General features: G+C 42.0%; 1 protein-coding gene and 1 pseudogene across 1 annotated transcript; both read right to left on the reverse strand.

The window, feature by feature from the left end:
- Nucleotides 1-289: 289 nt before the first annotated feature.
- Nucleotides 290-26694, reverse strand: LOC135697420 (aminopeptidase N-like). The gene is made up of 5 exons (XM_065217080.1): nucleotides 25816-26694; nucleotides 2704-2998; nucleotides 2292-2643; nucleotides 985-2230; nucleotides 290-927 (listed from the first exon to the last, which is right to left on the reverse strand). The coding sequence occupies exons 1-5, from the start codon at nucleotides 26448-26450 to the stop codon at nucleotides 366-368; spliced, it is 3090 nt and encodes a 1029-aa protein (XP_065073152.1). The 5' UTR covers nucleotides 26451-26694; the 3' UTR covers nucleotides 290-365.
- Nucleotides 6811-7302, reverse strand: LOC135697326 (proteasomal ubiquitin receptor ADRM1 homolog; annotated as a pseudogene).
- Nucleotides 26695-26869: the final 175 nt, after the last annotated feature.

A 26869-nucleotide genomic window follows, 5' to 3' on the forward strand; every position in this document is an offset into this window, starting at 1 on the left:
AATCGTTTGCTTGGGACCAATAGGCTAGTCAAGTAGTGAGCCAATTTCAAATCGTTAGTTTCGTATTGATTGTTGGTTGTACTGCTTTAAGCTAGTACCACAAATTGTACGTTTTGAGGTACTAGATTAAATGACGGTACTAATTTGTATATCTGTCTGTGGTATTAGGCGAAGTTTCATGGAATTCTAAGGGGTACAATCCAAAGTTTGTTTATTTTTTTCGCTATTCGGCGTTCTCAAGGTTTCAGATTTTATTTTTACAATTTGCTTAAACGTTTTAATCGTCGACTTCTGCATTTTATTCAGATATTCGCGCATAAGTTTATGATGTACAAGCATCGCATTGCCTGAATTCATGATATTTCTCACATAAAGCTAAACAATATGGAAGCCATCAGTAGTGCTACTGTTATCTGGCCATGGGCTCCTGCACCGTGTTCGGTTGTAGATTCTATTAAGGCTTCAGCTGTAGTGCTTTCTTGTGCTGTTGTGGTACTGGTTATTGATGCCGTTGTAGTAGTCGGCGTTGTTGAACTCATCGTGGTTGTTGTTGTTGTTTCTGGCCGCGTTGTAGTTTTAGGCATAGTAGTAGTAGTAGTTGCAGCAGTAATAGTAGTAGTAGTAGTTGCAGCAGTAGTAGTAGTAGTCGTTTGCATCTCCGTTGTCGTAGGAGGTGGTGCCGTTGATGTTGGATAACGCATTTCTAACCAATCTTCGATGCTTTTGCCTCTGGACTGAACCCACTGTAGATTTTCACTGGATTGTTCCAAAGCTCGGAGAATGTCGGTGTCTCGCAGCAGACCAGCTTCCGATAGTTTTTCAATCAATTCTTGGAATTGAGTATTCAACTCAAAGTCAACGATATACTTAGCCAAATTTGTAACTGCACTTCCTATGGCGCGTCCACCAAAGTTCCCCTTGTTGTATCTGCAAATATTCAGTTAACCAAACTTGATACAAACTTGACCATAACAATTTACTTACAACACATTTATCTCCATCATGTTGTCCATGAAGAACTTGAGCGCTACTTCCATTCCTTTCCTGCTACTTCTGTAGACAGCAGCGAAGACTCGCTCCCGCTCCTGTCCAAAGTAGTTTACTCCGACGGATTCGTCGGCGATTGAAGTGTTTAAGAATAGCTGCATCAGGTTTACGCTTTCCGTACATCCGAGAGCGTAGATCAGGTCCGTTCTAAACGATTGATCCTTGGATGACTGCATTCTGGTCCAAACTGCCAGGAATACATTTTCACTAGCATTCACCAGTCCGGCGCAATACACGGCGCTTCGAACATCAGGATCGATTTGCATATTGTTAGGTCCAACAGATTCGCGCACAATCTCAGACGCCATGCGTAGACAATCCTGAGATCCCATCTTGCATGCCCATGCTGCCACAATCTCCCTAGTCTGCCTAGCAAAGAGATCATCGCTCGTTTTCGTAACCAGTCCAAGTTCTACGAAAACTGGATTGATCACACTCAATAGATATCTCTTCAGATATTCCATCTTCGATGAAGCCGCAAACAGACGCGTCAATACGTTTAGGTTATTATTAGCAGCGGCCCAAGGAACATAGTCTCGTTCCCTCGTGAGAAACGACACCAATCTAAGAGCCGTGTCGTAACCCAATCGACCAGATTGTGCCAAATTCAATACATCGTCTACCAGCTGAGCACGATTGATGTTATTGATGACGGTAGGGTTCCGCAGTAGCTGCTCGATAATGAGATTCCATAATCGTTCGTCATAGTTTACCCGGTAATAGGCAGTTTGTTGTTTATTGAAGATTATCCAATCATATGCGGACCACCCTTCGGCTGCCAGGATGGTACTGTTGGTGAGAAGCCACCTCGTATCAGTGGTCGTATTGAAATTGGGATTTTTAGTTGTGGCAAAGTTGTAGGGCAGAATCCAGGATGCTTCCGTTGTATCGATGGTTTTCAGCAGATAGCGATCCTGCACGAGTGACACTCGTAGATCGAGACCTCTGGATACATGTAAAACTGGGTATCCGCTCTGTTCGGTCCACGACTTGAGGATGTCCAGAACGGTAATGGTCGACGGGAGTGCTATGTTGGTGGAATTGTCTATTGCTCGCTGGATAGCATCGGCGAAATCTTCTGGATACGCTCCTTGAAATGCCTTAGCCCGTAGATAGTTGATCAACCCTTGACGGAAGATTTCCGGTCCAAAAGCGTGCTGGAACATTCGCATGATGGAGCCACCTGTTGATGATCGAAACATTATTACCTGCTGTATAATATCATTCTAAGCAGCATAAGCTACCTTTATCATACGCAATATTATCAAAAACGTTGGCTATTTCAGTCTGAGTGTTTACGTAGAATGTCATGGGCCGAGAGGAGCCTAGTGAATCCAGATCGAATGCGTTTTGCATTTTTTGGACGGAATAGGTTTCGCGGATGCGCAACTCTGGGTAGGCAATATCCGACGCTAGGTATTCGAAGTATCTGGCGAATCCTTCTTTCATCCAAAGGTAACTCCACCAAGCGGGGGAAACCATGTTGCCGAAGAACTGATGACCGTACTCGTGTCCAACTACCGTTGCTATCTCATGCTTCTGTTTCAGTGGCGATGATCGGCTGTCGTAGAAGAATTTTTCCTCCTTGTAGGTAACCTACGGAAGAATATTTGTGCTGTTTACTGTGTTTTAAAGATCAATCGTTTCAAAGCATACCAATCCATAGTTTTCCATTGCTCCAGCGGCAAAATCCGGAACGGCAACCTGGTAGATCTTCGGAAGGGCAAAGTCCGTTTCCAGATAGCTTTCCAACACCTTGAGAATTTTGTATCCGGCTTCGAGAATGAAATTGGCTTCCCCATTTCTAATGGAATTGTACCGAGCAAACACTCCCTGGCGGGGATACTGCACAGATGATACGGAAACGAAATCGCTGACGATAACGCCCAGCAGATAGGGTTGCATGACCGGCGTATCTTCAAATACGGTTCTTGTATAACCGGCAATTGGCCTGTGTGGTAGATAACGTGGATTGTATTCATTAGGGTTAATGCATATATTATGTCACGCTCTAAGGGGGAGGGGTCTAAGATTTTGTGACAAGCAATGCATTAGGTATAGGAAAAACATCACGATAGGGTGAAAGGGGGGGGGGGGTAAATTTTTCCTCGATTTAGCGTGACATAATTAATGCATGGACCCTATACATATTTGGCGAAATGAGTGATGGCCTGTTCGCTTTGCTGTTTGAATTTGGCTATAGATAGACGGTGATGGAGTGACACAGTAGATGGGCTTGTTTGTTTTGTGTTATTGCACTTTAGTACCATGATTAGGGGCATAAACTTGTTGACTGGAGCGTCAGGTGTCTATTACGGTCGTTTATCATGCATTTGCTGTTTGTTGGACTAACTACCATGGATAAGGGGGCCACATTTTTTTCATTCTTTACAGAATTTATTTCGATACAAGTAGGGTAAACGCACCAATAGTGGAACTACGTTAGTGCACTGTGTTCCTTTAGTGGTTATATATATATAGGAACATATTTCACTAACGTACCTCCACTATAGAACATATATTTCGCCATGAAAATTCAGTTAAAATTTGATTTAGGCCCTAGGGTCAAACACCGGATTTTTTTTAAACATTATTTTTTAGATTTTTAGTGTTTACTTCAACCGAAAATTGGTTCCAGGCTCGATCGTACATTTACACAACATATTAAAGACTCAACATTAAAATCTGAATAAGACAGAGCTCCACACCACCGGGCAGAGATGTCCCAACAGCCGAAAGAAATTAAAAAAAGACTAAACTTTAAAATACAATGCAGCATCCTTTAAAAAGCGCATTACTGCTGCCAGTGTGGAGGGATCGATCATCACCCAGAATGTCACGTATGCTATTTGGAAGCCCGTGGAATTCCCGCAGGTTCTGATACTGAGGGCATACGCATAGAATGTGCTCGATTGAGGCTGGAGTTTTACAACAGACGCAAGTCCTGTGGAACGGCGTTCCACCGAAATTGTGCGAGATCTTGGTGTGACCGGTCCTCAAACGCGACGCTATCTTCTGATCCTATGATTCAACTGTTCTGTCTATTTCCTCGTCGTCCCTTTGATCCGTCTGAGAGGGAGCGGTTTTGGGCCCACTCTGCGTCCCAAGCTTCCCGTACTTTGCTCATTATCCAGCGCTTGACATCGTGTAACGGTTCTTCGTTGGTATAGCGAAGGGCTGATGCTCCAGAAAGTCAGATTCAGAGTTGCCTGGTATTCCGCAGTGTCCCGGAACCCAGCAGAATATCGTGTTTGGTGGCGCGGACTTCATCGTCGCCTGCACCCAGAGATGAGTCGGGGTCTCGGACGTCAGGGCTTGTATGACGCTGTGCGAATCCGTGAGGGCCAGGATCGGTCGGTCGGAAAGCATTGTAGCAGCGATGCAGATGGCAGCAGCTTCAGCAGAGAAGACAGAACATTACGGCGGTAAGCTGCAGCTAGTTGGTGTGATGTTTCCGGCTAGACCGATGCCGACCTCGGCCCGAGAGCGACATCCGTCCGTGTATCGGTGAGTGTGCGTGGGGTATATTTCTCATAACATTTCAGCTATAGCCCTTTTCATGGCCACGGAATTGTCTCCGGCTTTGATTTTCCTGTCCTTAATCCGGCTTTCTATTTTCGGTAATGGTGTTTGCCAGCATTTGTCTCCATGCCAGTGGACCCTGGCCACTGGGGGGAGATCTTCGTTGGCAGCCGTGCGGAGGAGTCTGTTCCCCTCTTCGAGGAGGAAGATCCCTTGATTTCCGGATGTCTTCGAGATGAAAGCAGCGTCAGCGAGCGTGGATTGCAGCAGGCCAGAGACAATCCGGACGTAGGTGTTGTAGACTGGTGCTAACGTAGCTATAAGCTTATCCGTTGCGATGCAGGTCATCTCCAACCCGTATAGAAAACGACTGTTGTTTGATCTATTCTATCGGGAAATGGTCCGGATGAGATTCACTCGGCTGCGCCAATTTTTCTTGACTGCACTGAAATGCTGTTCAACGTTGAGGAATCGGTCAACGAGAACTCCCAGAACTGTATGGTATGGTATGGACGTCGATTTTGATCGGTGGTCTGCTAATTCTGTGTCGAGAAGGGCAGGCATGGCACCTGATGCTTTTAGAGACTGATACTTCAAAGCCTGCTGAATGGGCCCACCTGGCGACGGCGGAGACTGCCGCTTGAGAATGTCGTCGGCGTAGACATATATGTTTTTCGGTAGTTGACGGAAGACTCCGTTCATCGCCGCGAGGAACAGGGTAAAGGCGATAACCGATCCTTGTGGGATACCCGTTTCCTCGGGGAAAAGCCGGAATTTGGTGTTGCCGACTGCGACTCGGAATGAGCGGTTGGACAAGAAGTTCTGGATGAAGTGAACGATGGGTCCGTTAAGACCTCAGTCGCCTTCGATATGTCGAGTGATACTATCTCGGTGAGCAGACCACTGTCGTAGGCGGTCTTGAGAACTTCCCCTAAGATTGCGAAAATGATGGACGTTCCGAAACCTGTCAAATATAAACAATCGTTGCCTACCTCGCATAACTGGTTCCAAACGACAACAAAGCCATAAGCAACGATGCTTTGTTGATATTTGGAACCAAATTCACGCATGGAAAATCAATGAGCGTAAACCAGCCTAGTGGCAGGCGCGTAGGCAACATGTTATACAGTGACAGCGGGCCCAGCACAGCAAAATAAATGATTTGAGCCCGGGACATGTTGCCTACTGTCAAACGCTGCTGTTGGTATAGGCCTTGTCACTGGCCTGGCGTAAACAGGTGAGACCTAGTAAATTTGTCGTCTCTTTCGCTCTCCGGCTGAATAAATAAATGACTCGTCTAATTTTGCATAGCATTTGCAATGTAAAATTAGACGAACTATAGTTGTATTTGGGGTACTCGTATACATATTATATTTGTCATAAGTCAGGTAACACAGTAGGGTACTGCTACTACCGAAAATTTGTCCACCCATATCTTCAGTTTTTTCGAACGATTCCTAATAATCGCTTTCTTTCACAATTGCAAACAAAGAACTCGTAACCTCGGATTCCGCAGTGTTTGCACGGGAATTTTCGCTTTCATCCATATAATCGTTGGTCAATAATAAAATTCAAGCGCCACATGTGAAAAGGGCATACAAGCTTTTTGTGCACAAACTCTTTCTTCTCGCCAACAGAGGGTCACCCACGCAAACTAACAACATCATCGGGAAGGGGAAAGCTTCCCCTATCCGGTGATGTTGATGGTTTGCGTTGGTGTCATATGGGTGGCGAGAAAAGGGTATAAGATGGTTTGTTTACAAAAAGCTTGTATGCCCTTTTCACATGCTATTCTTGAATTAGTAATTATGCCTGTGTGATATTGTTTACTGTTCTGCCTGCTGCACTTTTTTTTTAGGACAAGCGCGTGTTGATTCATTTATAGGTTTACACAGCTTTCGATTATTTTTTTTGTCTTCCTTCAAAGAAACAGTTGATTGAAATGGTTCAATGCAGAAAGGATAAAATCGGGTGCGAATAGTACAAAGTTACTAGTATGGGTATTGGCACCGGCTAGCATGATTATTCAAATTTACGACGTTTTCCTAAAAAAAGTATCGATACTTATTTCTAAGCAAATTTTTAGCTCTATGTCTGCCTCATTCCGGTAGGTACGGATAGTTCCCCTATGGTTCTGGATTGAGGTTCATTAGCAGCATAGAGTAAAATATTTCGTACCAGATTTCAAGTGTACGCACACAAAAAAAAAACGGGTTCCCTCGGAAAACGGTTTGTTTGAATCTATCCTGTCATTTAATCATCATCCTTTTTCTCGGTTTTGGCTGCCGTGGTGCCATACTCTTCCTCGCTAGCGGTTTCGGCGCTCTCCGCGGATGACGGTTTGCTCTTGTTCGGTTCTTGTCGGTGTTCTTTTTGTGGGCATTCTCCAAAGCTTTCATGAACTGTTTCAAATCGCCACTCTTGGCTGCTGTCACGGCTATCGTGTTCAGATGAAATTGCGATACGACCGGTCCCAGCTGTCCCTATTGCAGGACATTGGAAAACATGGGATAGGGTTTCCTTGAGTTGTTGCTTCTTGTTTTCATCGCTTTCGATGTTGGGTAAATGTTCCACTAGGGCGTCAAATTTGTCCTGATCGGCGACAACCGACGAAAGGGATTCTGAATTGATCGTCGTAGAGTGATCAACATTGTCTCGCTGTCCGGCACCCGCAGCAGTTGAATTCATTCCTGCCAGATAGTTCTACAGATCCGAAAGGAGGACACGGTTCATTCACTTTAAAAACTCGCAGGAAAATCTTATGACAATTCAAAGCGTATTAACGTGTATCGAAGTCTCGATTACTGTATTACAAAAAGCATTACTGATTTATTGATGCATTGACATATTAGTGGCGTATTTGCCTAAAATAAGTTATTTTGTGCATTTAAATAGAATTGAAATTTTAATGCATTTCATGTGTATTAATGTAATATGTGTATTTCAAGGCATTGGCAACTTTTCGAGTATTAACAGATTGTTAAGTTTTTTTTTTTTAAGAAAACGTATTTTCGATTCAGCACACCACATAGTGATTTCTCTCTCGGTTTCGTATTGCTTCTGACAGCACTCACCGCAAGAGGGCAAGCCGTCTTCGATCGTATGGGGGGTGGAAAATCGACTTCACTTTTTACCTATAGAGTTCTCCAGATGCACAAAAGTGTGCGTGAGACCGCGCGCTACCTTTTTAAGTAGTGGTTATATCGCGATACCATTTTTGTTCTTCTTCTTCTTCATTTTTATATATGGATGTTGGATTTTAGTGTTCGTGAGATTGCGCTTGGAGATCTCTATAGAGTTCTCCAGATGCACAAAAGTGTGTGTGAGACCGCGCGCTACCTTTTTAAGTATTTGTTATATCGCGATACCTATTTGGTTCTTCTTCTTTTTGATTATTATATATGGATGTTGGATTTTAGTGTTCGTGAGATTGCGCTTGGAGATCTCTATGCACCAACTTTCAAAACCAGATTTAATGCCATATTCATACTCGAATCGGTTGAAAAATACACTTAATCTTCTAGTTTACTCGATATCTATCCATTGCAAGCAATATGTTAATAATTGTTTACGTTTTGAGAGTTGGTACACAGGTAGATTGAGGTTAAGTGAACGCCACTGCATTTAATTAAAATTATCAATAATGCTGCAATTTGTTATGCATGTTCCCTAATTGTGCAATTTCGTGTAAAAAGATAAACATTGAAATCAAATACGAACACCACTAAGACCAATAAGCCTGTTTGCCCGGACCTTAAATAAATGACATTGGGGTGACACCGGTTGAATTTTAGGGTGGAAAGTAATACTAAAACATTTGAAAATGGCATATGTCCAAAATGTAAACAAACCAGAAAATGAATTGTAAATTTTTGCGCCTCTATGTAATTCATACATAAGGAAATTGAAGTATTTTAGGAATTTATATTTTTCACAGAAACAATAGTAACTGTATCTCAGTACACAACATCTAAAATATTCGAAAAGTTTCCAAAAATACATGACAAACGATAACAATTTAATTTTATAAATTATAAACCTTTTTGTGAATCTTTCAATGGTTAGCCCTTTTTTGTTTAGCCGTTGTGCTTGTGATCAGAAATGTTAGGCCCTTTGCTAAGCCTTTTCATACCGTCAAATAAATGCAAAACAAATCATCGGCCGTGCCTCAACTGTGAAGCAGCAGTAGGGTCAGGGTCTAGCTTTGATATGATAATTTTCAATCATCGGCCCTTCTCCGTCACTAGACTTAACAAATGAAGCTAATGAAACGAACAAAAAATATGTTAAGCCGTTTAAACATAATATTATGAACCTGAATGAATTGAAAAATTTCGTTGATAAGTCGTTTTGAAAATCAAATCATTTCTAATAATTTTTATCGATAATGTGGAACATTCATATACGATTGGTAGTTATTTAGCGGTGCTTGCTTGAAACGATTTGTTAGCAGTTTTCGTCATCGACCTTTTTAAAATATTGCGCGAGAATTCACTCAATGGATTAATTCACTTTGCCAGTCTTAATACAATCTGGTGTCTTTACTTTTAGATATTTATTAACCATTTAAAAACTTACCTTCTTGTGGAAAATGGTTGCTTTCCTGATTTATTGTACTGTACTACACTATTTTAATTTTTACGAACCTCCCTAATGATACATCAATACGCACGCACCCACGAAGCTTTACTCGAGCAATTCGAATACCGTTAGGTACCCGAAAACCGACCCAACAGCTTGCATTAAATTTTACCGTTATTTTACGCTACTCATGATTTTTTTCTCCAGGATGGGATTTTTCTCCGTTATCTGTGACCCATTATGCTTCTCTGGTGTATTACATTTTCAGGAATCATTTAATGATTTTCACACCAAGATGAAATTCAATATGGAGCGAACAGCCGCTTCCACTTTCTGATTGATTCATATTAGGACGATTTTTACGAACCACCCTAATGATCACTAAATACGCAGCTAACGGCACTCACGAAGCTTTACTCGAGCAAATCGGTGACCGGGTCGACCACTTGCATTTACCGTATTTTTTAAGCTGCTTGATTTTTCTCCGGAAATGCGACTTTTCTTCTTTATCGTTGACCTCTCCTGATGTTACATTTTCAGAAATCACTTCACCCTTTAACGATAGATTAAAATGATATTGTCACTAACACTTTTTTTCGTTATGCACATTTGCGGATTCAACGAAATTAAACTCGGCACGAAAAAGCGGACCATTATTGAATCGAACTTGGACGATGAGATGTACCCATGATAAGATAATTCGGAACACGACATAAGTACAATCTCAATTCACAACTATTTCAAATGTAATTTTAACACTTTCACGTGTGATTATTTTAACTTTAATATTGATTTTATTTCTTCACAAACGCGTGTGTGTCGTAAAAATCTAAGCCGCGGACTGCAAGAATTAAATGGCTTCGTTTCCACCGAAACAAGATTCAATCGAACTGACAGCATGTTGCCAACTATAGCCGCTATATTCATGAATATAGCCGCTTATGCCTGAATATAGCGACTATAGTTGCCAACAAGTTCGACACGGTAAGAAAAAGTCCCCAAAAGAAAGTTCTTTTCACTCTTCTCGGTACTTCCACTCACTTGGAAATTATCGCCGACTTCGGTAATTTTTACCAAAATCTGAAGAGCTGAACTTTTCGGTAAAATTTATGCAATTCAATTCAATTGCTTTTCAGCTACTTTGAAACTAAACCTCAACTAAAATGACAAGATTTGATCATTTAAACAAGGTTGAACATGTTTTGATATTATTTTCAAATTCAATAGCCTTTAAAATGAAGGTCAAAGTTTTACCGAACTTTCAGCTGTTCTGATTTCGGTAAAATTTACCGAACACTGAAACAAAATCTTCGTTTGCACGCTATTTTGAGGCTGTTCATTTTTGAGTCGAAAATCGCTCAGTTCAACCAAAAGGGAAGTTTCTCAAAAATGAATGAACATGCTTTTACCCAAATTTGAGTAAACTTGCTATGGAGGAAACTGGGTCAACTGTGTAAACCTTATCCATTTAGATAGAAACGAATGAATGCTCCATGAATTCTATACAGGCTATTTCAGAACAACCCAAATTTAGGAAGAATCCACCCAGATCGATCAAATATGAATCTACCTAAGATTGGGAAAACAATGTTGGAACCCGCATAAACGCGAACCATAAATTGACCTTACCTAAAATGGTTAAAAATTGTTTATAATCCCTGCTAAACTTTAACTGAAATGGTTATGGAACTTTACATGAACGTTTAATGATAAAGTTTCAACCTTATGTATTATGGTTTTTTGGAACTGGACCTTACAAATAATGGGTTGTTAAGAACCATTACCGTTCCAAATTCTTGTTTTCTCCTTACATTATCGGAAAGAGAACTATATTAGAACCTTTTAACTTATGGTTTGAGAACTTTAATGGTAATGGTTATGGTAGTCAGTAAGGTCCACGAATGGTTTTGTAACATCGATCAACTTTATGTGGAATATATCGCGAATTGGTTGCCTGTAATTTACTGATTACCAATTCACGATATATTCCACGTAAAGTTGAGCGATAATACAAAACCATTAATGGACCTTACTGACTACCATAACCATTACCATTAATGTTCTCAAATCATTAGTAAAAACGTTCTTATATAGTTCTCTTTCTGAAAATGTATGGAGAAAACAAGAATTTGGAATGGTAATGGTTCTTAACAACCCATTATTTGTAAGGTCCAGTTCCAAAAAACCATAATACATAAGGTTGAAACTTTATCATTAAACGTTCATGTAAAGTTCCATAACCATTTCAGTTAAAGTTTAGCAGGGATTATAAACAATTTTTAACCATTTTAGGTAAGGTCAATTTATGGTTCGCGTTTATGCGGGAAGTGACAAGTTGACAAATGAACAACATCGGATTTAATGCGATAGACCAGAGTTGATAATAGAAGAGTTACGCAGAGTGAAGCTTGCAACACTGATGTCGATCAATGGGCGTTTTTATTATTTTGGCAACCTTTGTTTTTTGTTTACACCTCGGATGACTTCACCTGGGTTGTGAAAGTTTTCTCTAGTTTCAATAACAATACTTCCCACGCAACAGAGTCAGCTTGTCTACTATACTCAATAGGTAGACTGTTTGACAGTTCGATAGGTAGATTTTGGTTTCAGTCTGCGCAACTCTTCTATTATCAACTCTGCGATCGACTTTGTTTATTTGTCATCTTGTCATTCCCAACATAGTTTACAGGTGTAAACTATGGGTAGGTTCAGTTTTAACCGATCTGGGTGGATTCTACCCAAACTTGGGGTAGTTTTGAAATAGCCTGTATAGCATTCATGGGGATAAGCGGTGCCGGTGGTGTAGTAGTCTGGGTTCAATCCCAGTCGGCGCCGCCGGGATGTTCTGAGGCATAACATCTCTGATCACGCCTCGGCCCTCGCTTCGGAAGGGAAGGAAAGCCGTTGGTCCCCGGTTCATGAGTCGATGAGTCGAAATTAAATCAATATAAAAGTTGGAATAATCACACGTGAAAATGATAAAATTACATTTCAAGAGCAAATTTTCATTACGTCGAATGTAACAAAGGTAAACAAAGTCGAGCTATCAGTGTCAATCGATGCTCCTGCTATTACACTATATACTGTCCGAATATAGGATCACATCCCATTTTTAAATTTATTTACCAGTCGAATTGCTTTTTGACGTAATCACCTTCCGATCAAAATAGTTTTGGATGTTACTTAAGTCACCCAATTTCTATGGAGATGCCGTTTGCCTTAAGTAACAGCACTGAGAAACCCGGGAAAAGTGTACTTTCGTCGTTTTGCTTTCTCATTATTAAAGTGAATAAATCGAACTGTTTGTTGCTAAGATGATGTCGGTGGTCCTAAAATGATGAATGTGCTGCACGTAAGGAGACGTAATTGATAATTCTCCCAAATATCCTGGTAAATACACTTTGACTTAAGTAACAATAGGGGGCACCAAACGACGTATAATAACTTTTGACTCAAAAACCAGTATTTCTTAGCATGAAAGCTAGCGATTTGCATTTGTATGATTAAAACCTGGCTAAATATGTTGAACATTGCTATCACTATGAGATTATTTGTGTTTAATTGGAAATAGGAATAACTTTTCGGTCATCAAAACAAAACTTTATTTTTCTCTTATCGGTGCGAATGTTACTTACGACATAATGAAAATTTGCTCTTGATTTGAAATAGTTGTGAATTGAGATTGTAAGTATGTCGTGTTCCGAATTATCTTATCAAGGGTTACATCTCATCGTCGAAGTACGATTCAATAATGGTCCGCTATTTTCGTTTGCCGAGTTTAATTTCGTTGAATCCGCAAATGTGCCTAACATAAAAAATAGTGTTAGTGGCAATATCATTTGAATCAATCGTAAAAGTGTGAAGTGATTTCGGAAAATGTAGTACCAGGAGAGGTCAACGATAAAGAACGAAAAGTCGCATTTTCGGAGAGAAACCAAGCAGCTAAAAAATACGGTTAATGCAAGTGATGACCGATTTGCTCGAGTAAAGCTTCGTGAGTGCCGTTAGCTGCGTATTTAGTGATCATTAGGGTGGTTCGTAAGAATCGTCCTAATATGAATCAATCAGGGTGTTCGCTCCATATTGAATTTCATCTTGGTGTGAAGTGATTCCTGCTAGGGGAAGTACAACTTGATCTGAAGTAATATTTGATATAAAAATTGCTCAAATTGGTAGTTATTATAATTTTTAGTATAAATATTAATGATATTAACTGTCAAGCGGAAAGCTTAAAATTAAAAAAAAAATAACAGTGTAACTTTAACGCATACACTCAATGACATTGCACTGTTGTTGTTTATGTTTACTGCAGCTTTCTGTTTGTCATAATTTTTGCCTAGATTTTCGTTTTCGATAGCTCTGATCGATTTCGACTTCGGCTTTTCATGATAAAAACGGTACTGGACGTTCCCCCAGCAACAAATCTTTCCAAGTTGTATGCTCATGGCGAGTCGAGCGTAATACGACCACGGAACCATCACTCTGGGATTCCGTTAACAGGGGCGGCGTTGTCAATCGATTCCCGATCCATCGGAGAACAGCACATTGGTTCGCAGACGATGAAGAATTCGTGGAAATTAATTCCTGGGAATGGAAGTGCGGCCGATTATGTGCACTGAATAAGGCCGAATTTATGAGAACAAGGAGCGGATTTTGGTGGCGGTGGCCAGCAAGATCACAAAGGAATGACTTGCCTCTCGTGTGAAATACATTTTTGATTAAACGAATGTCAAATGTACACTTAAAACCAAAATAGTCAAAAAAAAAAAACAAAAAACAACTGTCAGACTAAGTATAAGAATCGCAAATATCACACATTAAAATATTTAATATTTCCACCATCGGTATTGATACTGATACTTGGAGCTGTCCTTCCCCTAGGATTCCTGAAAATGTAATACACCAGAGAAGCATAATGCGTCAAAGATAACGGAGAAAAATCCCATCCTGGAGAAAAATAAGAAGCAGCGTAAAATAACGGTAAAATTTAATGCAAGTGGTCGGGTTGGTTTTCGGGTAACGGTATTCGAACTGCTCGAGTAAAGCTTCGTGGGTGCGTGCGTATTGATGTATCATTAGGGTGGTTCGTAAAAATTAAAATAGTGTAGTGCAGTACAATGAATCAGGAATGAGCAACCATTTTCAACAAGAAGGTAAGTTTTTAAAAGGTTGATATGTAGGGTTAATTACCCCATTTCCGGCCTATTAAGCACAACCCGCACTTAGTCTTTCCTAATCTAACGCAGTTTAGCACCACACGGAATGTTATTATTACTGATGGCTTCCAAATTTATTTACCTCTCCGTACGTACCGTAAGATATGATAAAGAGCAACCAATCGTTGAGATATTGTCAAAAGTCTTACACTACTTCTTGACGCCAAACTCGGCCTACGGATTCTAAACTCGGCCTAACGCATTGAAACGCCATTGAAACGCCATTGAAACGCCAATGAATTCACTTCGGCCTATCGGATGATGATAAAAATGATTCGGTCGGAGCGCTTTTTTTATTTTTGGGAATAATGGGTGCAAACCTTCATATCACGCGTTCTCATTGACTTCGTTCCGTATCTTATTAACTAAAGTATCGTACCAAACGCATAATTGACTTGTTAACTCTGAAATCATGGATTTATTTGAAGTTTTCTGCTCGATAGGCCCAAAATGGGCGATTAGGCCGAAGTAGTTCTCTACCCTATCTAAATGTAAAGACACCAGATTGTATTGAGACTGGCCAAGTGAATAAATCCATTGAGTGAATTGCACAATTAGGGAACATGCATAACAAATTGCAGCATTATTGATAATTTTAATTAAATGTGAATTTCACCATACATTCTCAAGTCGATTTTCTCCCTGCGCTTCGGTCAGAGAGCGTATAGGGCGTCGTTGTGCCAATTTGGTCGTGGCACATTTCGAGTATGAGAAAGTAATTGCAGTTAGAGCAAAAGTGCCTGAGAAAAATGCAAGTACTTTCGCAGATTACCTGAAGTTGCGATAGTGAAGGTATGATCACACACACTTAGATTTTTTCGCCGAGATGGGCACTACCGAGCAGCTCGGCATTTTATTTTGCTGGATCTCAGTGAAAAACTTGCCGGGATTCAGCTAACAAACGGGAATTTTGCCGAGATCTCAGCTAACAAACATATTTTTTGCCGAATTTCCAGCATAATAAAATGCCGAGCTGCTCGGTGGTGCCCATCTCGGCAAAAAAATCTAAGTGTGCAGGCAAGCAGACATAACACTCTTAAAACGTTCATCGAAATGGTTTTTAACGGTCAATTTAAATGTTTCTTAGTTGGTAGTACTGCCACTTGTGGTGCACAAGATCAATTCCCTAGCGTTTGGCGTATACACACTACAACCATCTGTTGAGTGTATTGCCCATCCAAGTATATACGACAGATGGCGGTAGGGTTTACAATGATAAATGTTCGATGTGTTGTGTCTGCTTGTCTGTGATATAACATTGAGGTAACATTAGCATAAAATCAAAACATTGAGAAATATAACGCATCACTTTCAGAAATACTTCACTTCGCAACCGATTAACCATTCTGACGGCCATATGAGTAACCATATAGACGAGTGCACGGATGGATTTGAGTTCACTCACTCGACAAAAAGTGACACAATAGCGGGGCCCTGTTTACTAAAAATGAATACATGTATAATACTCACTGTACGCGCCACGCACTAATTTCCGGACATACGCAGGCTTTCTTGACGGCACTGGTGGCCTCTGGGCCCAAAAGCGTATCTGCGGCACGTTGAAACAAAAAACATCATGATGGAATTGAACGAAGGCGTTCGTTTCCCACACACGCGGCGATGGGGTTTTCCTAACCCAGAACTTGATCGTTGCTCGCCCTCTTTTTCACTAAAGATCGGCCGACGCACATATGGTCAAGTTCTCACCATCAACGGCTAAGCCCCCGTTAATTTGGTAGAAACCTTCTTCGACCACACAACCGAAGTGACAAAGTGTCTTGCTAAAACGGCACTTAGCAAAAACCACACGGCGGACACCGACCTCAACCAACCAAGAGGAAATCTTTCGGATCACTTTGAAAAAATAGCGTTTCTCGTTGGAACGTTTATATTTCCCGAACTTCTGATGGCAACTAACTCTACGTACATAATGATCGCAGTTTTAAACTGCTTTTGCTTTCTGCTCTGTATGTATGTATGTGTTTGAATGGATAAAGATCGGGATCGAGTAGTATAATCGCGATCGGTGTATTTGCATGTTTGCATTGTGTGATTTGTTCGTAGTTCGTAGGTAGTATACTATACTACTATACTATACTATATATACTATACTATAGTATATAAGAAATTAGATCTGTTTCGTAGTTTGTAAGGTAGACAGCTAATAATGTCTCTAGGTTAAGTTAGATGCAAGAAATTCAATTTACTTCTAAGAACAAATTCTACTTTTAAGCTATTAGATAAGTTTAGGTTTAGATCAGTACCTAACACTCACGTAACATTTGAAATGGGTCTATCAACTTATGTACACAAAGCTTGTTGAGCCTTTTTCGCGCGAACCGAATACGCTCACGCAAACTAACAACACCATCGGGCAGAGGAAATTCTCCCCTTCCCGATAGTGCTCTTGGTTTGCGTGGGCGTACTTCGGTTCTCGTGAAAAGGACCTAGAATTTTTTTTACGAAAGTTGATAGGCCCTTTTCAAATGTTACGCGAGCATTATTCATGTGTTCATTTTTAGTAAACAGAGCCCCGCTGTTGTGTTAAAAAAAATTCAGTAGATGAACTAAAGTTCACCCGTGCACAGGTCTATTAGGTTTTGCACCGTCGGGGTTAACCTCAATCTAATGACAGTTCAGTGGTACTGTTTACGTGGACTTAGTCGATTTTTTCTTGGGTAGATTTTCTGGATATTTTTTCAGATTGCAGTGAGATGTAAACCACACTTTTGCATTGTCCACGAGCAACATCCTTTTACCACGCTGTTCCTCGACAATTTTCAAGTTAAAATTCGGAAATTTTAAAATATTTTTTTTTTCGAAAAAACGACTAAGTGTCTGTAAACAGTGCCACTGAATTGTCAAAAAGGTTCAGCCGATAATGTTTTTCGGAATAATAAAGCCACAAGATGGTATGATGGCATGTTTTACTTGTAACTAAGAAGAAGAGGTTACAAAGTGTGCATTTGAAACATAAAACCTGTAAAGTTTTCTTTCTATGAGTCACAATCAGCGATTTTCTGATCGCTGAGTGTGTGTGTGAAAAATCGCTGATTTTGACTCTCATGAAGTGAAATAAACAGGTTTAATATGTCAAACACATTCTTTGCAACCTCTTCTTGTATCCTACCTAAATATGATCATGGCATCTAATTATGAGTATGAAATGAGTAATGAGTATTTGCAACCTTGACTTTAGCCGTCAATTTCTCGCGAATGAAATCTTACCTCTCCAAAATTACAATGCTAGCTGGTAGAGGAAACATTCCTCTACCTGCTAGTGTCATGAGTGAGCTTTTATTCGCGAGTAATCGACGGCTAAAGCCATTGTCTACAAATACAATTACGCCCCTTTGAAATGTTGGCACTGAAATATTCTAAAATTTCTGAATTTTAATTGAAAATTGCGCGGTGAAAGGATGTTGATCGTGGACATTGCAGATGTATGGTTAGTAACCACTGGTTACATCTCACTGCAGTCTGAAAAATTATCGAGAAAATTCGCCCATGAAAAATTCCACGTAAACAGTACCACTGAACTGTCATCAGATTGAGATTAACCCCGACGGTGCAAAACCTAATAGCTTCTATATTCTTACTTTGCTTGAGTATGGTTAGTTGGGGAATCTGATGAAACTGTAATTTCTTGAAACTGATCCCTTTCGTATTTCTTTCTTTCATTCTCCTTTCGCACACGGAGCGCTCGGTGGACTAGCGACTTTGGACGTGAGCCTCGTCCCAGATCACCATGGCAATTCAATAACATATAGTGGACATGAAACCGACCAAAAAAGGCGGAATCATCTTAGAACCAACCAACCAAGGACGATCTACGGAAGGAAATTGCCGGCGAAGCACGGAATGGAATACGAAGCGTTAGAGAAAACCTCCAAGGGATCCCAAAAGAAGCAATTAACGACGGCGGAAGAGCAGAATATGGTGAGAGCTTTCCATTTATTTATTTTTTAAATTAAATATCAAAATTAAACTAAATACATGCCAGGTTGGAAAACAAATATTTTCGAACCTGAAAGTGTGTATATATAACCAATATCCATTTGATAACAGTGATGCATACATGCGGGGCTTATTGTGAGTGAAGTAACCTCGGAATGGGCGTGAATCTCCAGACATTCTGAAATGGGTTACTGGATCTGCAATTGGCGTCTTGCAGTGAAACTTTTCCAAGCTTTCGCCACCTACATTTCAAAGTGAGAACTACTAGAAGGAGGATAGTTTCAAAATTTTCCAAGTAAAACCAACGCTTTTTGGGGCAAATCGGTCCATAAAGAAAAACTAATAATTTCCCGTGAAAACTTTTGCTTGAATCATGTAAAAAGACGTGTTTGAAAACTATTTGTTATTATTTCGGTATGGATCGGAGATGTTTTCATGGCAAATTATGCATAACAAGTTTGCACTCACAGCAAGAGGTTACCTCCTGTGCAGCTGCATTTTTCAGAAAATGGTATAAATATGTGCGATTTTCACTAAGATGAAAGTGGAAATTAAGTGAATTTACTTAGGAAAGGTTGTATCATGCTGGTGGTAATAGAGAATTGGTTGTATAGGACGCCAATATACAATAAATGTTCATTTTGGCCTTTTTAGGCAAGCATATTGATACTCACAATTTTCGACGGAAAACGCACCGGAACTTGATTTACTCAACACGCACCATACTATAAAATGGTGCTAGATGGTCTTCAAAGTGATAACAAGATGACAAATCATCTTTATTTTGAGTAATTGAGCATTTACTTCTGTTTACATCATATTTACGATGCAGCATTGATGGAGCCGCGAAATGAAATGAATATATCTTATGAAAGGTCAACTGGAAAAGTCAAAGATGCACATCAGCCTGATCATAAACACGTTTTCTTCTTCAATTCGAATGTTATATTGGATGGATTTTGCACAGGCTTGATGAAAATTATGATTTAACGCTAATTTTCACGAATTTTATATGCAGTCTGTCAACATTATCATCATCATGCAGTGGCGACATCTGCGTTGAGCTTTTACGGCAATCTTCCAATAGAGCTATCACCTTCTAACTCCCGGACTAAAGCTGTCCACAATGACCATAAATGCGACATTCTAGAGAGAGTTTAAGTCGATTTTCCACCAGCCCATACAATCGAAGACGGCATGCCATCTTGCGGTGAGTACTGTCAGAAGCAGTACGAAACACCTAATTATAATAAAAATTTTAAACAATTGGACGATAGGGCCAAACAGAAACAATGAACATCGCGTAAAAGTAGAATTCAATGAAGGCCCTCGTGGAAGTGTAGAGGATTACCGGCTTTCATCAAATCGGTGTCATGTCCAGTGGGGGTTTAACATTTCAAGCTGAACATTGCATTAGGTCCTAAGTAACATTGATCGATTATCTTCGTCGATTTTCTCAAAATCAAAACATTTCCAAGACCTTATTTTTGAGAAAAAAAAAATCGTTACGTTTCAGAAGCATTTACATTTTTCTAGGACTGTGAACTTATATATATGATGCAGTGTTCCGCTTGTATTATTTTCTTCGTTTTATTGCTAATATTACCGTTTTCTCTTTTTCTGTTTTTGCTGTTTTCTATGTCACATTACAAACCATATCAAATGTATTACGGACCGAGCGCTCTTTCGAATGCTGAGCGGACTGTCATCTGGAAGGGATGGGCACGAGGAGCGATTTTAATCCCCCAAGTTTTGAAGACATTCCGGAGCGAGGATCCATTATCCTATGTTAGAGGGATGATGAAAGTGGCATATCCAGAAACACAATACAACAAGAGAAGGAAGTAGGATTGAAGGTAAACGTCGAAAACTGTAAGTATACTCCGATCTATTCTAGTACTATTGTATAGAACCTATTGTAAACCGGCTAGATCGTAGTCGTCGTCGCCGGGACGCATAGTCATGTGAGGATTGCCAGATCCGTGATCACTTATGATAAAGCACACAAGGTTCTCAGCAATAAATACATTGCACGGGTTGGATTGCACAGAGGGTTGATTAGATGTAAATTGCTTTGAAACACCCGCATAAACGATAACCATAAGGAGTGACTAACAACCTATTCGGCTTATCATCCCAACAATATGTGATACGGTGGCACGAATTGTGGGATTGTTCATGTATGTTCATGTCACCCTCACTGACCTTCGTTCTCCGGCTGATTGAATGGATGACGAAGTTTGACGTCACACTCCTTCAAAAGTTTAGGTAGCGGGAGGGCTTGAGGGATGGTGGTTCAGTACACGGAGATAATTTTACAAATCTATTTCTAATAGGTAAATCACAGTTTAAAAATCACTAATAATCTCTTTCAATCTCTTTTATTTTCTTTTTCACTGGCGGTGTGATGTGTGACGAGAGCACAAACAAAACGAGGCCATTTTCAACGCGTTTTTCATACAAGACCTATCCAACCCTTTTCCTTTCTACAATCCCTGAGCAGCTGGTTCACCATAAGTGTACCTCGCAGAACTTTTTTAACCCCCATGGGTAAAGATTCTGTGTTGCTCACTCCTCTCCCCTTCCCTGGTGTATTATGGATGATGTGAATATTCATATCGGTGACATGGCCCCTAACCCCCTAGTGCATCATCAAATGAAAATGAAATGAAAATGAATTCACTAGTCACTATTTTCGTCACTAAAGTCACTACTGTTATATAACATACACACTACCGGCCAAGTAACCTTGCAAAAGCATGACAAAAACTGCGTTAGTAGTACCGGAACATCGTTTATGCTTATGTTCTCTCAGTTAAAGACGATTTAGCTTCATTTCTTAGCTTCATTGTTTAGGCGGATGAAATTTGACGCATTTTCTTTCGCTCATATATTGGCCAAAAAAAGGCTATAGACCTTTTTGACCTCTTCGAAAGCGAAGACCTCGTCGTGCTCAATGACGTGGCAACCACCTTTTTCAATGGACGTCATGCCACAGCTATCGACGTTTCCGCTGTCAGCAGAGACGTTGCCGGCAAGTTGCAGTGGATCGTCGATTCGGATCTTTATGAAAGCGACCACTATCCGATCCAAATACAGCTACACGCCGCAGCCGCCCCAGAAACCACCCGTAGGCCACGCTGGAGGTATGATCAAGCCGAATGGGAAGTGTATAGGAACGCCATCCTCTCCGGTATTAACGAACAGGATCCCGACCTAACGAAGACAATCCTCGAAGCAGCCGTCGCTTCAGTACCTAAGACCAGCAGCATTCCCGGACGAAAAGCTCTCCGATGGTGGTCGGAAGAAACCAAGGCAGCGGTTAAGGCCCGACGGAAGGCCCTTCGTAAATTGAGAAGAACGAGACCAAACGATCCTGGCAGGGATGGCATCCTCGAACGTTATCGCGAATTGCACATCCAATGCAGGCAAATGATCCGAAGTGCCAAGCAGGAGAGTTGGACGAACTTCCTCGACAGTATTGATGCTTCCCAGTTCTCGGCATATCTTTGGAGCCGTGTGAACGCACTTAGTGGAAAAAGACGTTCGGCCCCGCTGCAGGTGCAGTCCGGAGGCATCACCGTATCCGAGCCAATAGCCGTTGCTGATGAGCTAGGCAAATACTTCGCGGAGCTTTCGGCTATCGCCGGATATAGCGAAAATTTCCGTCGCCGCTACAACGTCACATACGGCCTCCATAGGCAATTTCCACGTACCGGCCGACAACGATAACACCAGGATGAATGGGATTTTTTCGTGGGAGGAATTACAATCGCTCTCAGTAAGAGCAAGGGCAAATCGGCAGGTCCTGACGAACTCCGGTACCTCCTATTAACGCACCTACCGATTGAAGGCCAAGTCCGCATGATTGACCTCTTCAATGAACTTTGGACCACCGACTCCTATCCAGCATCGTGGAGGGAGAGCCTGGGCATCCAAATCCCGAAGACAAACGAAACCACGAAGGACGCGAAGAAATTTCGGCCCATCGCCCTCACTTCCTGCATGAGTAAGGTTTTCGAGTGGATGGTGAACCGCAGGCTGAAGACATTCCTGGAGACCAACAACTTGCTCGACGATCGACAACACGCCTTTCGACAAGGATGCGGCACCTCGACCTATTTCGCCACACTGGGAGACGTGCTGAAAGACGCCTTTGACCAGGGGCACCACACCGGAATTGTCTCGCTGGACATCTCCAAGGCATTCAATAGGACCTGGACTCCGGCCGTGCTTGCCAATCTCGTCAGTTGGGGACTCAAGGGACACGCAAGCTGCGGTCACAGCCGTCGTAAAATGGGCCGCAGCAGCTGGTTTTCAGCTCTCAGCCAGGAAAAGCGTTAGATACCACGTCTGCCCGTCACGACACAGGGTTAGCGGGGCTGCCATCAAGATTGCCGATCAAGCTATACCCGTTAAGAATTCCGTTCGGATCCTGGGTTGTACTTGTTGACCGCACGCTTTCTTTCGTGCCCCACTTCAATCAGGTGAAGAAGGACTGTCGAAGCAGGGTCAATCTGATCCGGACCATATTCAAGCCCTATTGTTCCAACAATCGGGCAGTTCGCTTTCGAGTAACGCAAGCTATCATCGATAGCCGGCTGTTGTACGGAACTGAGCTAACATGCATCAACTCGGAGAAGCAGGTTGAGATTCTCGGCCCAACTTTCAACAGCAGCATCAGGATCATATCAGGCCTCCTACCTTCCACCCCCGCAGATTCTGCGTGTGTCGAAGCAGGGGTTCTACCTTTCCGTTACCGCATTATTAATGCCACCATCTACAAATCGCATCTTTCGCCGCCAAGACAGCAGGAAATGGCAGAATCTTCCTCCTCGATGAGGGGGATAGAATTATGCAGACGATCGCCAGCATCGACCTCCCCCCGGTGGCTAGGATCCACTGGCACGGAGAGAAGAGTTGGCTCTCTTTCAGTATCAGAGTTGATCATCGCATAAAGAACCGTTTCAAAGCAGGAGACAACTCCGTGGCCCTTCGTCGCACAGTAGCCGAGTTGACTAGATCTGATTACGCCGAACATACACACCGGTACACCGATGGTTCCCGATCCAACACGGGCGTTGGCATCGGAGTATCCGGAAGTGGCATACTCGCCAGCAACAGCCTTCCGCCGCAGTGCTCCGTCTACTCGGCAGAAGCGGCCGCAATTTTCCATGCGGCCATGTGACCAGCTAATCAACCGATTCTTATTTTGACAGATTCCTTCAGCGCAATTAAGGAACTATGCTCAGCAACTCCCACCCACCCGTGGATTTAGGCTACCATAAAGTACGCCCCGAGCAGCACCGTTTTCGCATGGATACCCGGTCACTGCGGAATACCCGGAAACGAGGCAGCCGATCAACTCGCTGGAACTGGACCGTCGGGTCCCAGATTCACGGATAAAGTTCCACTCCAAGATGTCCGACGATGGATAAAGGCAACCGTGCAGAAGGCTTGGACCGACCAGTGGTTCAGCACCCGAGAGCCTTTCATCCGGAAGATTAAGGGAACCACGGAGGCATGGATGGACCTCCGAAACCTACCGGATCAGAGAGTGCTTTCGAGGCTGAGGACTGAACACTACCGGTTGTACTACAACTTTGGTGGAGAACCGTTCCGCAGGAGTTGCATAATCTGCCACGTTCCAGCGACCGTCGAACACGTCCTCTGTGTTTGCCCCGAATTCCAGGATCTCCGGGAGACTTACGAAATCACCTCCAGCATCCGGAACCTGCTCGGAGAAGACTCGCCTGCTGCCGACGCCCTCCTAGTCTTTCTTAGGGAGGCTAACTTGTACCACGATATCTAGTCAGATTATGTTTTTTAGCTTCGTTTGAATGTTAATTTTTTCTTTCGGCTGTCGGGATGGCACCGCACGGGATGAGCCTTTGGACCTCGTCACGGTGTCGTCTCGTTCAGATTATTGTTGCTTGTTTTTAATTTGTTCTGTTTTAACGAAGAGCCAGGAAAGCTGTTACCCCACAGCTTTAGTAGCCGGAGGGGCACCACATGGGATGAGTCGTTCGGCCCTCATGATGGTGTCCATCCCAGGTATAGTCAGTAAGGAAACGTTGTAAGTGTTATGTTAAGATCACTTTGTCAAACCACTCTGTAGGAGGTTCTCCTTCTGAGGCCTCACCTTCTGACCAAAGAGATGAACTAGCCTAAGACTTCTTCTTTCCGTTATTTAACGTCGGTCTCTGTTCCGCAATCTAGTGCCAATCACCAACGGACATCGATTGCCATCCATTGACGGCAATCGAATGTGCAGGAAGGCAGCTTCCACACCTGCGTAGGATATCGCACCCATTCAACAACACACATGGGCCGGGACCAACGGCTTTACTTCCCTTCCGAAGGAAGACGTGACCAGAGATTTTTATGCCTCAGAAAAATCCCACTGACCTCGGCTGGGATTGAACCCAGACCCATCGGGGTGTTAGAAAGCAGTCACGCTTACCACTACACCACCGGCGCCGGCGAACTAGCCTAAGGCTAAAAATCTCTAAAATAAAGATTAAAGAAAAAAAAAAAACTTTTTGACGTTTAATCATCCTTCTCTATCTAGCACACATGGATGAATGGACGGTTTGTTTTCCCACTAATCTGTTTTCCCCGGCCCCTTAAGCATTAAGACTGTTTTAAAATAATAGAGAGCTAATTTCGTTATCTTTCCCATGCAGAGTCCATGTCTAGACAGTTTTGAATGGAAATTGTCTGATAGCAAGGTTTGAATAGGTTATGTTCTTAATTACTAATTACAAAAAAGTGACATACTTACAACAGTGCGAGGTAAGATCGGCATGCTTTACCAAATAAGCTTTTTGCATTCAAAAATTTGGTTAAATTATATGTTTGCGGGAGTAAGTGAATAATGACGGTATTCATGATGATTAATAATGCATTAATTAGAAACACTGGTAACTATTTAGAATTTAGAATTCATCCGTGCTCCTCCGTCTCTGGCTCGTTAACTTTAATACACGCCTGTAGGTATGTAGGGGAATGAGTGGCATAGTGAACACGTGAAGCATAGTGAGCTTCCTGTGCTTTAGCCTTGGATTCCTTATGGTTCGAAACAAATTAATTGGTCATTAATCATTGCAATGGTAGTATTGAACCTACTACCAATTAATTTGTTTCAAACAATTAGAGGTTTGGGACTGGATTAAGGGATGCTCATTATACCCCACCTGCTCACTATGCCCCTCTAACCTCTACATAGAATTTGATTCATATTCATTAAACTTAATTGGTTAGTTAACTTTTTGCACAGTACATTAAGTGTTCAAAACAGTTATTGGATAAACAAAAATCAAATATCAAATATAATCAATAAGATGTAAAAATGTGGCTTAAAATGCTCGCAACAGCCAACAAGGGAAAGGGATTACTAGCGGAGTACGAATTGTAAATTTAAACCATCATAATTTTCAAACAAATGAGTGCCATTAGCAAAGCCAATCAAAATCAAAATCAATTCGCTCACCCCACACTGCTCTCCTTTGGCAAATTGTTTGATAGCACCATGTAGTTGTCCCCATGAATGACCGTCAGACCGATGGGAGCTCGGATCCCCGGTTCGTCGTAGCATGGAAACGCATGGCGTGCATCCGTCGAGGAAAACTGCGTCGTGGCAAGCCAGCGTGTTCTGCCGTCATCATCCAGATAGGACGATCGATAGAATCCGGCATTGTCTTCGCGGAGCTCACCGTTGTACTCAATCTCCAGGAAGTAGGTTCCATTGAGAATCACATCTGGTGGTGAAACTGTTACGAACTCCCTTTTCGGATCCAACGTAAAGCTGGAGTTGTCATCCAGAAGCACATGGTCTGAACCGGTCTCCAGCCTGGACCATAACTTAACGTGCGTGATCGTTGTTTTGCGGTAGTGTACAGTTATGCTACTGTTGCCTTCGTCCTTCACTACCAGTTCAATCTTCACTTTGCCATCGAATCTAAACTGTCGCGCACTGCCGTCCTCGTGGACGTACGTGGTCAACTCGAGGCCGTACCGTACCGGGTAGCTGTTGTTGGGCAGACGGTAGTTCTCACCGTCCACCTGGCCGCGGACCGAACACACCAAACACAGCACCGCAATTGCTGCCGGAGCCAATTTATCCATCCTAGCTGTTCAGCAGTCTTTTGAATACTAATCAACAAATGGATGCAGGCAATAAAATGTTCGTTAAAAAATCGGTTGTACTCCAACAATCGATGTGTTATCTCGTGTTGTCTCTTGTTGTTTTTTCCCTCACCATCCGAGTCCATATCAACCGCAGCCAGAGCTCTTCCATGGCTCTTGAGTCTGTATTGTTTGCGGAGGAATTGCATGAATCTGTGACCTTGTCGGACTTGACTTCATTTTTATTTTTTTGCGTTGAATGAGGCGTGATTTCAAAGGCCGGTGGGGAACTTACGGTATTTTTGAATAAGTCACATGTCAGGGCGGTTAAGTTTTTTTTTTTTGGAATGCGTCACTTCCATCAGCTAGCTTTCGTAGAACATTTCTCAGTGTATGACAGGGCCGCAATTTTATAACAA

Source organism: Ochlerotatus camptorhynchus, unplaced genomic scaffold (assembly GCF_037179485.1).
Source record: "Ochlerotatus camptorhynchus isolate MF236.1 unplaced genomic scaffold, CSIRO-AGI_Acam_v1.1 ptg000070l, whole genome shotgun sequence".
NCBI lineage: Eukaryota > Metazoa > Arthropoda > Insecta > Diptera > Culicidae > Ochlerotatus > Ochlerotatus camptorhynchus.

Bases quoted from the DNA above. Each gene is read 5' to 3' on its own strand.
- LOC135697420 (XM_065217080.1), bottom strand. From the start codon at position 26,450: ATGGATAAATTGGCTCCGGCAGCAATTGCGGTGCTGTGTTTGGTGTGT. The intron at 2,999-25,815 runs GTGAGCGAATTG...TCTACCACACAG, and splicing joins CCAAAGGAGAGCAGTGTGGG to GCCAATTGCCGGTTATACAA. The intron at 2,231-2,291 runs GTAGCTTATGCT...GATCATCAACAG, and splicing joins TAATATTGCGTATGATAAAG to GTGGCTCCATCATGCGAATG.